Source organism: Glycine soja, chromosome 6 (genome assembly GCF_004193775.1).
Source record: "Glycine soja cultivar W05 chromosome 6, ASM419377v2, whole genome shotgun sequence".
NCBI classification, from domain to species: Eukaryota; Viridiplantae; Streptophyta; class Magnoliopsida; order Fabales; family Fabaceae; genus Glycine; species Glycine soja.
The window spans coordinates 6870863-6885809 of NC_041007.1; the positions used below are offsets into that span (position 1 = coordinate 6870863).

Genomic DNA, 14947 nt, shown 5'->3' on the forward strand with positions numbered 1-14947 from the left:
TATACTATCAAATCCACGTTGACAATCATTTCAGTGATAAATTTATTCTTTCGTGCCACGTATGTTATTTTATTATCGGTGACGGACGGAATTTAATAACCGGATATATTTATTGCACTTTTTACACTTTTTGTAACTAAATTTTGAATTTTCATCCTCTAAAAACGCATTTATCAATAAATTACGGAAGAATAAAAGTGACCATTTACCTTAAAATAACAGAGGAGCATAATTTCGGTGCACGAATTTGTCATTAAACCAAAACATAAATTGGAATACAAAATAGATGACATCCGGCAACAATAGAGGATAAGAGTACTAATCTTTACGAGAGAACAAACAAGAGGTGTACGCATTACCGCGTCGCATTCTAGTTACAGTTACTACTTATTACTATATAGAAAGAAAAAAACTGAATAAGAATAAGAATAAGAGTGATTGTGAAGGGAAGGCCGTACTTGGCACAAAGCATTCTGGTTTGAAACACTCGAATATCACTGAAGAGAGAAGAAACATTTTAGTACAGAAAATTAACATAGTATTCTGGTTCGAAACTAACAGGTTTGTATATAATTACTTTGTTTTGAGATTTTTGGTTTCGAACATGTCTCTTTTTTTCTTTTTAACTTTATTTGTTGATCTTCAGGTGCTACCCTTTTAAGCTATCAGATTCCTTCAATTTGTAGGATTGTGAGTTGCAAGCAGGGACCTCTTGAATCTTGATGGACGTTGAATTAGCTGCTAAGAGTGTTTCTAGGAGTGAGGAATTGGATGATGATGGCAGAATCAAAAGAACCGGTTAGTGTGCTTGCGTTATCGATCTATATCCCTCTCCAATACAAAATTTCCTACATGAGTGTGCCTTCAGATGAGTTGTTCGTACATGATATTGTGCATTTATTTTTGCTGAGAATTGAGATTTAAACGTGATGAGAAAATTTGAGGTAAATGCTCCTAATTAGACCTATGGGTCACATATCATCGGCAAAATACTTTTCATTTCTCAGTTGTATGTTGTAGAATAAAATTTTGGGAGAAGACGAAGTCTAGTTTCAGTTTCTTGGTTTCTTGTATTTTTAAATTCAATTAAAAGTTGAAAAAAAAAACTTTTATTTTCTGTCATAAATACTGAAAATAACATTTTTCGAAACATACATTAAATGATTTATCCGAAGGGCACGGTGGACGGTGGTTTAGGCACAGCTTAGATCACGTCAGAGTGCTGTAAATGGATCGAAAAGGTGGCGGTTATACATTCATTTCCATTTTGGTGGAAATATTCTTTCAACTAATTCATCTAATTCATCCTCTTTAAGATAAGCAATTACTACATTAAATTTATTAATTATTTATATTCTAATTTTAAAATTATATTTTTCTTCTTTTTGTATTCACTTACTTTCGTATTAATATTTGAAGAGAAAATAATTAATAAAAGTATATAGAAAAAATAATTAATATATCTAAAAAATAGAAAATAATCTTATAAAAAAGATAAATAAATTTTTAAGAATGGACTAATAATTAGAAATAGAGAAAATATATATAAAGGAATGAGAAAATCATGAGAAGAAAAAAAAAATGTAGTTCGTACTCAGCAGATATACGTTTAAAATAACTCACTTTTTTACTGCACTGAGATTGCATGCAAAGATTATTTTCTTTAAGACTTTAACTTTCAAATTGCTGTCTGTAAGTGCGTGTCTATCCGGAAAAGGAGTGATAAAGTTGATAGATGTGAATATTATTGAATTTGTCTATGGGAAAAACTTAAGCAAATGCAGATTACGAATAAAACTTATTTCAAAGTATACAATTTTCTCTTTTACAAAAGTAAAAATACACATTACAATTAATCTCTGAGTAAAACTTAAGCAAATAGACGATTTTAAGTATTATGTGATATTTATACAATGATATTAGCGTGTTATTGTTGAATATGTAAAAATGACATTAATTATTTAATTACAAATATGTCTTTCTTATTACATTTACAGTGTACCATACTCAAATTATGTATCATCGTTTGAATTATCTTAAATTGCGACTAGAGATGACTGGGTTAAGTTTGTGCATGACTATTTTTTCTTTCTAAAGTGATAACTATAATAATGTCATCATTGAAGATTTTTTTAATTTGAGTCTTCAACTTCGGGCCATCAGGCCCGTTTTCATTAGAACCGACAAACCGGTTACTGTTGCAGGGAACGTGTTCACCGCTAGCATTCACATAGTAACGGTGGTGGTGGGTGCAGGAGTGCTGGCTCTAGCATGGGCCATGGCCCAGCTTGGATGGATACCTGGCTTAGCCACTATGATCATCTTTGCATGCATTTCCATTTATACTTACAATCTTGTAGCTGATTGCTATAGATACCCTGACCCAATCAATGGCAAGAGGAACTACACTTACATGCAAGCTGTCGATGCATACCTTGGTATCGCAAACTTATTTAATCTACTTCCCTAGTTATATTTCTATAGAAGGATTAAATTTCTATCTACCATGAGTGTAAACATTTTTTTACACTTATTACATTACTATTTTTGGTTACACTCACCATATTGAAACATCTACATAAATTCAAGGCCAATTTGTCAATTTCAAATGTTTTAGTTAGTTCCGTATTTCAACTTGATAATTAGGTGGAACAATGCACGTGTTTTGCGGATTAATTCAATATGGGAAGCTTGCTGGGCTTACAGTGGGCTACACTATAACTTCGTCTACAAGCTTGGTGTACGTTTTTACATAGATAAGCTAATTATTCCTGTTGCTGATTGTGTATAATTATAATCATAATCTAATGAGATGAGAGACTCTGAATTCCTCTTGTCGTGGCAGGGCTATAAAGAAGGCCATTTGCTTTCACAAAAGAGGCCACCAAGCTTATTGCAGGTTTTCAAATAATCCCTTTATGCTCGGTTTTGGGATGTTGCAAATTTTATTGTCTCAAATCCCAAACTTCCACAAGTTAACATGCCTTTCAACCGTTGCTGCTATTACCTCTTTTTGTTATGCATTAATTGGAAGCGGGCTTTCTCTGGCAGTAGTTGTCTCAGGTATGAGCTTCACCTATATCTTTCCAAAAGCTGTCCATCATTCATTCCAAAAAATATATGCTACATTTTTTTATCAGCAAATGTTAGTTTGTTAGAATGTTAATTTTGTTAGCAGAGGGATTGAACATGTAACCTTTCTTCTTTTTCCTTCTCCTTTAACCATCCAGCCCACTTTATATCTCTTAAATTTTTATACTAGATATTTCCTAAGTCACTTCATTAGCTTATTGTTTGCGCCAATTTCTTTATGGGAGGCTTTCCCCTGTATCATAATGAAGTATGTTTGACAGTTGTCATCCAATTGTGTTTCTTTTTGGAATATTAATAATATCATCCGATTGTATATTACTTAATACTTACTACAGAGGCATTGGGGATGTGAACAGGTAAAGGAGAAACAACCCGTGTATTTGGAAACAAAGTAGGGCCAGGACTATCTGAAGCAGATAAAATGTGGAGGGTTTTCAGTGCTTTGGGAAACATTGCACTTGCTTGCTCTTATGCTACTGTTGTGTATGATATAATGGTAAAAGCACAATATTGACTTATTATCTAACTAATTATATCCATCTTTGTATTAATGAGTTAGAAAGAAAAGAGATAGACTTGACTGCTATAGCAAATTGGAGTTATAGATCATTCAATTCAATTTCATTATCTCTGCATTGCTTAGGACACGTTGAAGTCATATCCACCAGAATGCAAGCAGATGAAAAAGGCCAATGTGTTAGGAATCACAACAATGACAATACTTTTCCTGCTATGTGGTAGCCTTGGCTATGCTGCTTTCGGAGATGACACCCCGGGAAACATCCTCACTGGCTTTGGATTTTACGAGCCATTCTGGTTGGTTGCCCTTGGGAATGTGTGCATTGTAATCCACATGATTGGAGCATATCAGGTTCCATCCTCTTTTTTTTTTATGAATTTTAATGCTGAGCCTCCACTTTCTTAAGATACACTTCCTTTATATATATGCACCAATTATACACTAACAACGTTGAATGATATAAAATAGTTTTATATTATCATCAAATTATAAATTATCATATGATAAATTTATTAACTTTTATAATAATTATTTTAAAAATTATATTAATCATATTTTTAATTGATTGACAGTATAAAAGTTTTTACATTAAATTTTAAGTCTAATCATATGGTTAGACAAACATGTTCTTAACTCTTACCTTATACATTTCTTGTGTATGTATATGTTAACTTATAATGTCTAATGTGAGATATCATATCATTACTTATTATGGGACAGGTGCTTGCCCAACCACTATTTCGTATAATTGAGATGGGTGCAAACATGGCATGGCCAGGTTCAGATTTCATAAACAAGGAATACCCAACCAAAATAGGCTCCCTAACATTCAGTTTCAACTTGTTTAGGCTAATTTGGAGGACAATATACGTGGCAGTGGTCACAATCATTGCCATGGTGATGCCGTTTTTCAACGAGTTTCTTGCCCTGCTTGGAGCAATTGGGTTTTGGCCTCTCATCGTCTTTTTCCCTATACAAATGCACATTGCTCAGAAACAGATCAAAAGATTATCATTTAAATGGTGTCTGCTCCAGCTATTGAGCTTTGTGTGCTTCCTTGTTTCGGTAGTCGCCGCAGTTGGTTCCATTCGTGGAATTAGCAAGAATATCAAAAAATACAAACTTTTCATGTATAAACAATAGGCCATTTTGCGCATTACTTACCATCTTTCGTGTACGTGTACGTTTAAGATAAGTGAATATAAACGGACAGAAAATGACTTGTAAACCCGTTAAAATTGAGCAGTGAATTATACAGATGTAACACTGTTCAACTCATTAATAATGGGTTAGAAGTTAGATAGTACTCATGCGAAAATTGTTTTTTCCACTCATACTTTTGCAGGATTTTTTTTATTGACAAATACTAATTATTAGTATGGATAATTTTTGTTAACAAAATATTCGAACTCTAGCCTTCTTTCATCTTTTCTTCTTTCATAACTATTCTCAAAGTAATTCTAACTAACTATTATTCCTACCTATATCTAGCGTTTCGATATCAACTTCGAGGACAAAGTTGGTAGAAAGAGAGAAGCAAATCAAGGAATCCATGAAAGAATTTTTAAAGAAATATGCAACACAAATACTAATAATAGTGATTAGTCCAAAAGCCAATTAATATTGTGTTCAAGATTTGGCCTAATCCATTGATCTGATTTAAGCTTTCGTTGTGCATTTTTGGCCCAATCGATCCCATGATAAGCTATTTGGAAAATCAGAAGCTAATGTAGCTAAGGAGTGGACTGCCCCATTTGTGCTATACGGCTTGATTACTAGAAATCTAGAAAACTGAAATGATTGAAAATTGAGTTATTCCATATTATGTTCCTAAAATTGAATAAGTTCCTCCCCATCTCTATAATTTCAACTCCTTTTATCGTCTTCCACAGATATATGATAATCATTAGTCAATTTCAGCACACGTACGTTGAAAGAATCTGTGGTCCACAATTAGCTCCCCAACAAGAGTATGTGAAACACGCTTCTTGACGTCTTCGCCATCTTCCGCTGAACACTGGTCCAAAGTAACAGCAGTGTTCTTGATATATAGTAATTTTTGAATAGAAAGTGATAGTGACATAGTATTAAAAGATAGTTGAATGAAAATAGCTAGTTAAAAAGAGAATTTTGGTACAAGGCCTGATATTGATAGCTCTTGTTTTTCGGATTAATTTCTCTCTCACATACAAGTTGTGAGCCTGTGCAATAGCACAGCTCCACCACCATATAAAATGTCGGTTTCAAATTTTTTTAACAATTTCTACATTTTTAAGACTTTATTTTCCTTTCTTGAAATTTGTTATCACGATTTAACATTCTTCCTTAACGCAAATTTCTGAAACTCCAAAAATAGTTTGCAATTGCTTAAATTTGACTCCTATAATGCTTTTGCAAATATGTTTATAATTTGGTCTTCTATCCTGCATGCAGCACTCAAGAAGGATTAGTTTAGTCGCCTGTGCTTATGATAAAGTGGTATTTAATAGTTGTATGTTTTGTTTGTTGATGATGGACTAATAAATCTATTGTTGATTTGTTGTCATAGTAAATTATGGTTGGTTCATCTGAAGTTATATATCTTGACTTCTGAAGTTAAAATTTTGGATTTAGGACCGTCAACTGGTTTACTAAAAAGTACGTTTATCGGCTTATTTAATTAAATATATATTTTTAAACAAACTTTTAAATTAGATCAAAATTTTAAAATATTAATTCAAGTAAATAAGTGAAATTTTTACTTCCAATTTAAGAAAGGTTCCTGTCTATTTAAAGTAAAGTCTGGCCTTTCAGTATTTAAAAGCCACTTAAAGTCAGATTAATTTAAGTAAAACCAAATGCACTCACTTAAAGGTATATAATTCTTTCAGCATTTAGTCTTATCGTATGCGTTATAAAATTCTTTCAACATTTATCTTCAACGTTAATTAGTTGAAGAGACCTCATTTGTTAGTGAGGCTAGCAAGTGTGTTATCTAGTGCTTCTCGAATCACTTTTATTCCATTTAGCACATTGATTATATAAAAAATTATTCATGGTTTGAACGTTTTTCACGTGGACAAGCAAATGCCTAAAATACTGAAACACTAAAAGATCTTTTTTTTCTTTTAGCAACACAACACAAAGATCTTTAACGATTGATAGTGGAAATTTAGTTAGAATTAACTTTTTATGTGTTTTGATTTAAGTCAAATGTGTCCAAAACATAATTTCTCACATTTGATCGAACTAATTTTTGGAAAAATTTGTTGGACATTTTAGTGTAATTGATCTCTTTATTATGTTAAAATAAGAGTGCACGCTTGTTTTAATGTAATAACGAGATGCTCGGTTTAGGCAAATTTTGGAAGTTACATGGAAGTCAAATTTTGGAAGTTACATGGAAGTTATTTTTCAAGAAAAGACAGTTTTTTAAAAAGATAAACTTCCATCAACCGCCAACCGTTTTTTTTTTTCAAAGGATAAAACTTCCATAACTTCCTTCAACCGCCAAAAACCACCTGTTCTTTGATTATAAATAATCATCCTGGTTCAGAAAGCATAACATGTGAAAAACTCACAAGACCAAAACAAAACTCTTGAATTATAATCTTCTGATTTTATCCGATTGAACAATTTTGGTTGAACCCCGAAATTTGATTCAATCCGAAAGTGTTTATACACGACTTCAGATTTATCCAGGATTATCTCGATTTTCAAAATTAACCAACAAAAGATTGAATCAAATCTTTCGAGATGACGAACGATAGTTCGAAGATGACAAGCAAGTTTGCGAAGTTGGACAAGTTTGAAGGGCAGGATTTCAGAAGATGGCAGAAGAAGATGCACTTTCTCTTGACAACATTGAATGTGGTGTATGTGCTGAGTACACCGATGCCGGTGTATATGGAAGGCGAAACTCTAGATCAAACAAGGAAGCGTTCGAAATGGGAGAACGACGATTACATTTGTCGTGGACACATTCTGAACGGTATGTCTGACTCTCTCTTTGATATTTATCAAAATGTTGAGTCTGCTAAGGAATTATGGGACTCTCTTGAATCCAAGTATATGGCAGAAGATGCCTCAAGTAACAAATTCTTAGTTAGTAATTTCTTTAATTACAAAATGATTGATTCGAGGCCTGTTATGGAGCAATATAATGAACTGCTGCGGATTTTGGGTCAGTTTACTCAACATGATTTGAAAATGGATGAATCCATTGCAGTTTCATCTATAATTGATAAACTGCCTTCTTCTTGGAAAGACTTCAAGCATACCTTGAAACATAAGAAGGAAGAGTTGACTCTGGTTCAACTCGGTAGTCATTTCATGATTGAGGAGTCGCTGAGGGCTCAGGAAATTGACAAAGTCAATGATAAAACCGTAGCAGGTTCCTCTTCCGTTAATATGGTAGAGGAAAGTGGAACAGTTAAGCAAAATTACAATGCTAAAGGTAACAAACGAAAGTTTCAAGGAAATAAGAACAAAGGTCCAAACAAACAGACAAAATTGTCATGTTGGAAGTGTGGGAAACCTGGTCATTTAAAGAGGGATTGCCAGGTGTTCAAAGGAAAGAACAAGGCTGGTCCAAGTGGGTCTAATGATCCTGAAAAGCAACAAAGTCAGATTGTAGTGAATAATTTTAATTCGAATACGAATTCAAATTATGTATCACTAATATCTGATGCATTCTATGTGCAGGATGATGACGTTGCTTGGTGGTTTGATTCGGGAGCAACAAGCCATGTGTGCAAAGATCGTCGTTGGTTCAAGGAATTTAGACTAATCGATGATGGCTCTATTGTGAAGATGGGCAATGTTACAACTGAACCAATCCTAGGATTAGGTTGTGTGAATTTAGTTTTTACTTCCGGAAAAAGTTTGTATTTGGATAATGTCTTATTTGTACCTGGTATTCGTAAGAACTTATTGTCTGATATGGTTTTAAATAATTGTGGTTTCAAGCAAGTACTTGAAAGTGACAAGTACATCTTGTCAAGACATGGTTCGTTTGTTGGATTTGGTTATCGTTGTAATGGAATGTTTAAATTAAACATTGATGTTCCTTTTGTTCATGAATCTGTTTGTATGGCCTCGTGTAGTTCTATAACTAATATGACAAAATCAGAAATTTGGCATGCTAGATTAGGACATGTTCATTACAAAAGATTAAAAGATATGTCAAAAACAAGTATGATTCCTCCTTTTGATATGAACATTGAAAAATGCAAAACTTGCATGTTGACCAAGATCACTAGGAAACCTTTTAAGGATGTTAAAAGTGAGACTAAAGTCTTAGACCTTATTCATAGTGATTTGTGTGATTTGCATGCTACTCCATCATTAGGTCATAAAAAATATCTTGTTACTTTTATTGATGATGCATCAAGGTATTGTTATGTATATTTATTAAATACAAAAGATGAAGCTCTTGATAAATTTAAAATTTATAAGAAAGAGGTAGAACTTCATCAAAATGGGCTAATCAAAACTCTTCGTACGGATAGGGGAGGTGAGTATTATGATCCGGTTTATTTTCAATCTACTGGAATAATACATCAAACTACAGCTCCCTATACACCACAACAGAATGGTGTAGCCGAAAGGAAGAATAGAACCTTGAAAGAAATGGTGAATTCCATGTTATCCTATTCGGGTTTAAGTGAAGGATTTTGGGGTGAGGCTATGTTGACAGCCTGTTACTTGTTGAACCGAATTCCTAACAAAAGGAATAAGGTTACCCCATATGAACTTTGGCACAAAAAGACACCAAATTTGAGTTATCTCAAAATTTGGGGATGTAGGGCTGTAGTCAGGCTTACAGAACCTAAAAGGAAAACCATAGGTGAAAGAGGTATAGATTGCATATTTATTGGATATGCTGAATATTCTAAAGCATATAGATTCTATGTGCTAGAATCTAATGATTATGTTGCTGTGAACTCGGTTATAGAGTCACGGGATGCTATCTTTGATGAACAAAGGTTTACATCTATACCTAGGCCAAAGGACATGAATTCCATGTCGAAAGTCTCAGTTAATATTGAGGATATACCTTCAACTAGTACTGAAACTAGAAAGAGTACGAGAGTAAGAAAGGCTAAGTCATTTGGTGATGACTTTCAACTCTATTTGGTTGAAGGGTCAAGGAATGATATTGAATTTCAATATCAATATTGCCTTAATGTTGAGGAAGACCCAAAGACTTTTAGTGAAGCAATGGCTTCAAGGGATGCTGTATTCTGGAAAGAAGCAATCCAAAGTGAGATGGATTCCATCATGCAAAATAATACATGGAAATTGGTTGACTTACCTCATGGATGTAAGCCATTAGGATGTAAGATGATCTTTAGGAGAAAGATGAAAGTGGATGGTACTGTTGACAAGTACAAAGCCAGATTGGTTATCCAAGGCTTTAGGCAAAAGGAGGGTATTGATTTTTTCGATACATATGCTCCTGTTGCTAGGATATCCACTATTAGACTGTTGTTAGCACTTGCTGCTATCCACAATCTGATGATTCACCAAATGGATGTGAAAACTGCATTCTTAAATGGTGAATTGGATGAAGAGATATACATGAAACAACCTGAAGGGTTTGTTATGCCAGGAAATGAAAATAAGGTGTGTAAACTGATGAAATCTCTTTATGGCTTGAAACAAGCGCCTAAGCAATGGCATCAAAAATTTGATGAGGTTGTGTTGTCTAGTGGTTTTGTTATAAACCAAGCAGATAAATGTCTATACAACAAGTTTGATACTCATGGAAAAGGAGTTATCATTTGTCTGTATGTAAACGACATGTTGATCTTTGGTACCGACCAAGATCAAGTTGATGAAACTAAGGCATTTTTGTCTTCTAAGTTTGATATGAAAGATATGGGGGAGGCGGATGTGATCTTAGGAATAAAGATCAAACGTGGAAACAATGGTATTTCCATCTCTCAATCACATTATATTGAGAAGATATTGGAGAAATTTAATTTTAAAGATTGTTCTCCGGTAAGTACTCCCATTGATCCTAACCTGAAGCTATTACCTAATAAAGGTGTAACAGTGTCTCAACTTGAATACTCAAGGGCGATAGGATCACTCATGTATGCAATGATTAGTACTAGGCCTGATATAGCTTATGCTGTTGCTAAACTCAGTAGGTTTACAAGTAATCCTAGTTCTCATCATTGGCAAGCTATGAATAGAGTATTCAAGTACTTAAAGGGAACCATTGACTATGGTTTGACATATACTGGATTTCCTTCGGTTATTGAAGGTTACTCTGATGCAAGTTGGATAACCAATATGGAGGATTATTCATCCACAAGTGGTTGGGTATTCCTCCTTGGAGGAGGTGCTATCTCTTGGGCATCCAAGAAACAGACCTGCATTACAAATTCAACAATGGAATCTGAATTTGTAGCTTTAGCAGTAGCTGGTAAAGAAGCTGAGTGGCTAAGAAATCTAATCTATGAGATTCCATTGTGGCCCAAACCTATACCTCCCATGTCTATCAGGTGTGATAGTCAGGCAACTTTGGCTAAGGCATATAGTCAAGTGTATAATGGGAAGTCTAGACACTTGGGTGTTAGACACAACATGGTTCGGGAGTTAATCATGCATGGTGTGATATCAGTGGAGTTTGTTAGAACTCAGCATAATTTGACCGATCATTTAACCAAAGGGTTAAGTAGAGATCTCGTAAAAAGGTCGGCTGTGGGATTAGGATTAAAGTCCATCTGAAATCTCTTATGTTAAGATACCCAATTCCCATCTAATATGACATTAGGTGCTGAATTCAATGTGGAAAGCTTAACATGTAGAGATTGGAACACATCATCGAAAGTATCCCAAAAGGAATGTGTTCGGTTCTGTAAGTTAAGGAGGTTGAAGTATAACTTCTCAATGGTTCTTTTGAAAAATTGCATTTACAGGTGCAAGAAAGAAAAGGACTACCTATATAAGCATGAAGTTTAGCCGCTTCAAGAAGCTGGGACTTGGCTTTGATATGCTTATGAAGGATAGGGACACAGGCTAGTAAAACTAGTGTCGAGCAAGAGTAATGTTATAAACTATTGTGCAGATTATCTTCATGTATTCATTATGAATAGAAAGGGTTCAATCCTTAGTGACACCCTGATATTCGAATATTTGAAACGTGTAATTTGCTAAGATGAAATTCAATCGTCACGATATTTCATCTATGCAGTAGTTTGTTGTATGTTATGACTTTGGTGATTTGATCGGTAATTACACTAAAATGGGGGAGGTCTGTTGGACATTTTAGTGTAATTGATCTCTTTATTATGTTAAAATAAGAGTGCACGCTTGTTTTAATGTAATAACGAGATGCTCGGTTTAGGCAAATTTTGGAAGTTACATGGAAGTCAAATTTTGGAAGTTACATGGAAGTTATTTTTCAAGAAAAGACAGTTTTTTAAAAAGATAAACTTCCATCAACCGCCAACCGTTTTTTTTTTCAAAGGATAAAACTTCCATAACTTCCTTCAACCGCCAAAAACCACATGTTCTTTGATTATAAATAATCATCCTGGTTCAGAAAGCATAACATGTGAAAAACTCACAAGACCAAAACAAAACTCTTGAATTATAATCTTCTGATTTTATCCGATTGAACAATTTTGGTTGAACCCCGAAATTTGATTCAATCTGAAAGTGTTTATACACGACTTCAGATTTATCCAGGATTATCTCGATTTTCAAAATTAACCAACAAAATTAAGCCACTTGTTTTTGGATGTATTTTTGCAGCTGTACCACTTGTATATACGATATATAATTCTTTTGCCGAAAAAAAATAAAGAACTAATTGTGAGTTATTTTTTTTTATCTAACTAACCGAATTTGACTTCCTCACAAAATCATTAGAATGACATAAAGTTGAGTCAAATTCTTAATTTAAGAAATTCTGTTAAGACCATATATGTGAATAAGTTTTATAATCTGATTTACTAGAAATGAATTTAGCAGGATTAATCTTATTCAAGATTACAAAATTAAGATTATTTAAAAGTAAAAATTTATATAAAGGATTTGATTTCTCTCCACATTGAGTGTAAATCCAATTATAAATTCGATATTTCAAGGCCTTTGAAGTTAAGAATATAACACACTAAAAAAAAAAATGCTTTTTTACCGGCAGTTGAAGTTGTCGTTTCCGGCCGCTAGTCCTTGAATAATCGAAATTTAGCCAATTTCCAAATTATGCTTTCACCACGTAACTAACAATACCACTAGGAAGTAGGAACATCATCATTAACAACTAGGAGTAATTTTTGTTAGTAACAACCAATTGGTTATTTACGAATTTTGTCAAATAATAATTATGAAAGTAAGAAAAGGTATTTCACTGTACCATACCTTTCTATGCCTTATGGGTTTTGGCTAAGATCAAGGTATTAATTCCACTGTAACCCAAAAAATAATAATGAAAGGTCGTCGAATGGGACACTGAAATGTTGGAGCCATTCTCCACTCTAATTAGTTCGTGCTTCGCTCGTGTTGTTTTATTCGAATCTCCCTCCCACTAATGCAGTTCACTAAATTCTATCTATGTCAATGACAAACATTTCATTATGACCGTTCAAATTGCACGACCAAGTTAGCATCCCGGTCCATCCCGCACGCGCATTTGCTTCATCTTCTTCGATCTACTACTGAATAATGTTCCTCTGTTCATGCACCATCAGTGGTCAACGAATTTTCTGTAATTAAAATTTTCGTGCGTTATTGTATCACATAAATCAATCTTATTATTGGGAAAACAAGTCTCACGTTCATTAAAAATAAGGTAGAATATATATGTGAGAAACAATTTTTAATTTATAAATTAATTTTTGGGGTTGAGTACGTTAAGTCTAAACTAATATATATTCTATAATTAAAATTTTTGTCTTATCGAATGAAGATCAAGTTGTTTATTAAAGGTGTGACTGAAATTTATCTTTTAATTCAAATATTTGTCCAATTATAATCTAACGACTTCAATTCATGTGGTCTCTCGATATGAACTACTGAAAACAGCAAATCCAGATTCCCATTATGTAATGCCACCACTTGCCTATAAATATAATCATTGTATCTTTCCATTATGTAACTTTTAGTATTTTAAATTATAAACATAAATATCTAGCTATATAATTAATAATAAATATTGATAATTGAATAATTTTTCAATAAATTCTACATAACATTGAGTTGATTTTTTAATTTAATATTTATAATATTAGGTTATGATTATATTTAATAAAGAAATATTTTTCTACATACTTCATATAATAGTTTAAAAACTATAATCAAAATATTCACAAGGAAATATTTAATTAAATTAATCAATACAACCTTACTTATAATATTATAAAATATAATAAAAAATATCCATACTTAAAATTTAATAGTAATATAATAATTTATTTTTTTAGTAATTTTTAAATATATTTTTTGACGTTATATAAATATAAATCACTATATTAGATGTTAAGTGTGAATATGTTTAGATAGGAAATATTTATAATTAGTACTTTTTATTTGTTTTAATATAAATTCCTAACTCAATTTTACAATTTTTAATAACTGTGAGGTTATCCCCTTCTCCCTTTAGGTATTACTTGGTCGACCAACAACTTTTTCATTGCCCATCATCTATTGTGTTTCATTAATATCATCAAACTCTGGAGTTCTATGATAAAAAGTGTATTTTTAATACTCTTCTCTAATATTTAAGAAATGGAAATTTGAGAAATATATTGGTTTTCCTTTCAGAGATGACGTTTTATGCGATACGTGGATCTTTATTGTGAGATTGATTGTGATTTTCCTTAAAAATGTAATGAGAATTTGTACAGTTGTATAAAAAGATTAAAAAATAGGAGTATATAGTATCCTATTCTTAACCGGTGATCATCCGCCAGAAAAAAATACGCTGATGATGGCAATAAAGGTCATTAACTATATTCTTCCTCGGTGCCATTATAAATGTAATTTTAAATTATTTTACAAAATAAAAAAATTTAATAAATGAATACAAAAATAATATTATAAAATTATTCTTATCATTTTTTAAATTTATAATGAGAGGAATGTATGTATATATTAATTGTTATTAATGTAGTATCTATATAAATATTAAATAATGTTATTTATTATACATAATATATGGTTAAAATTAATAATATTATTATATATTATTCTTAAAAACTTAAATTCATAAATATAATAAATCAATGTATAACAATAAATTAATATATGAATGAATTCAATTACTCATTAATAATATCATTAAAATTCATATATGTTCCTTTTAGTAATATACGTGGATTTAAAATATCTGACTCATTG

General features: G+C 32.3%; 1 protein-coding gene across 3 annotated transcripts; it reads left to right on the forward strand.

Annotated features, from left to right (window-relative positions):
• The first annotated feature begins 360 nt into the window (after positions 1 to 360).
• On the forward strand, positions 361 to 4947 carry LOC114415174 (amino acid permease 6-like). Of its 3 annotated transcripts, none has more exons than XM_028379753.1 (8): positions 361 to 561; positions 647 to 798; positions 2205 to 2438; positions 2647 to 2740; positions 2846 to 3063; positions 3450 to 3589; positions 3737 to 3964; positions 4334 to 4947. In XM_028379753.1, exons 2-8 carry the CDS (start codon positions 723 to 725, stop codon positions 4754 to 4756), a joined length of 1413 nt encoding a protein of 470 aa, XP_028235554.1. In that variant the 5' UTR covers positions 361 to 561; positions 647 to 722; the 3' UTR covers positions 4757 to 4947. The 3 variants fall into 3 exon arrangements, with proteins under 3 accessions (XP_028235554.1, XP_028235555.1, XP_028235556.1); XM_028379754.1 differs by having other exon boundaries at positions 687 to 798; XM_028379755.1 differs by lacking the exons at positions 361 to 561; positions 647 to 798 and adding an exon at positions 816 to 944.
• The last annotated feature ends 10000 nt before the right edge of the window (positions 4948 to 14947 follow it).

Coding starts and splice junctions, on each gene's coding strand:
- LOC114415174 (XM_028379753.1), top strand. CDS start 723: ATGGACGTTGAATTAGCTGCTAAGAGTGTTTCTAGGAGTGAGGAATTG. Junction 2,439..2,646: donor AGCTGTCGATGCATACCTTG/GTATCGCAAACT, acceptor CTTGATAATTAG/GTGGAACAATGCACGTGTTT. Junction 3,064..3,449: donor TCTGGCAGTAGTTGTCTCAG/GTATGAGCTTCA, acceptor GGATGTGAACAG/GTAAAGGAGAAACAACCCGT.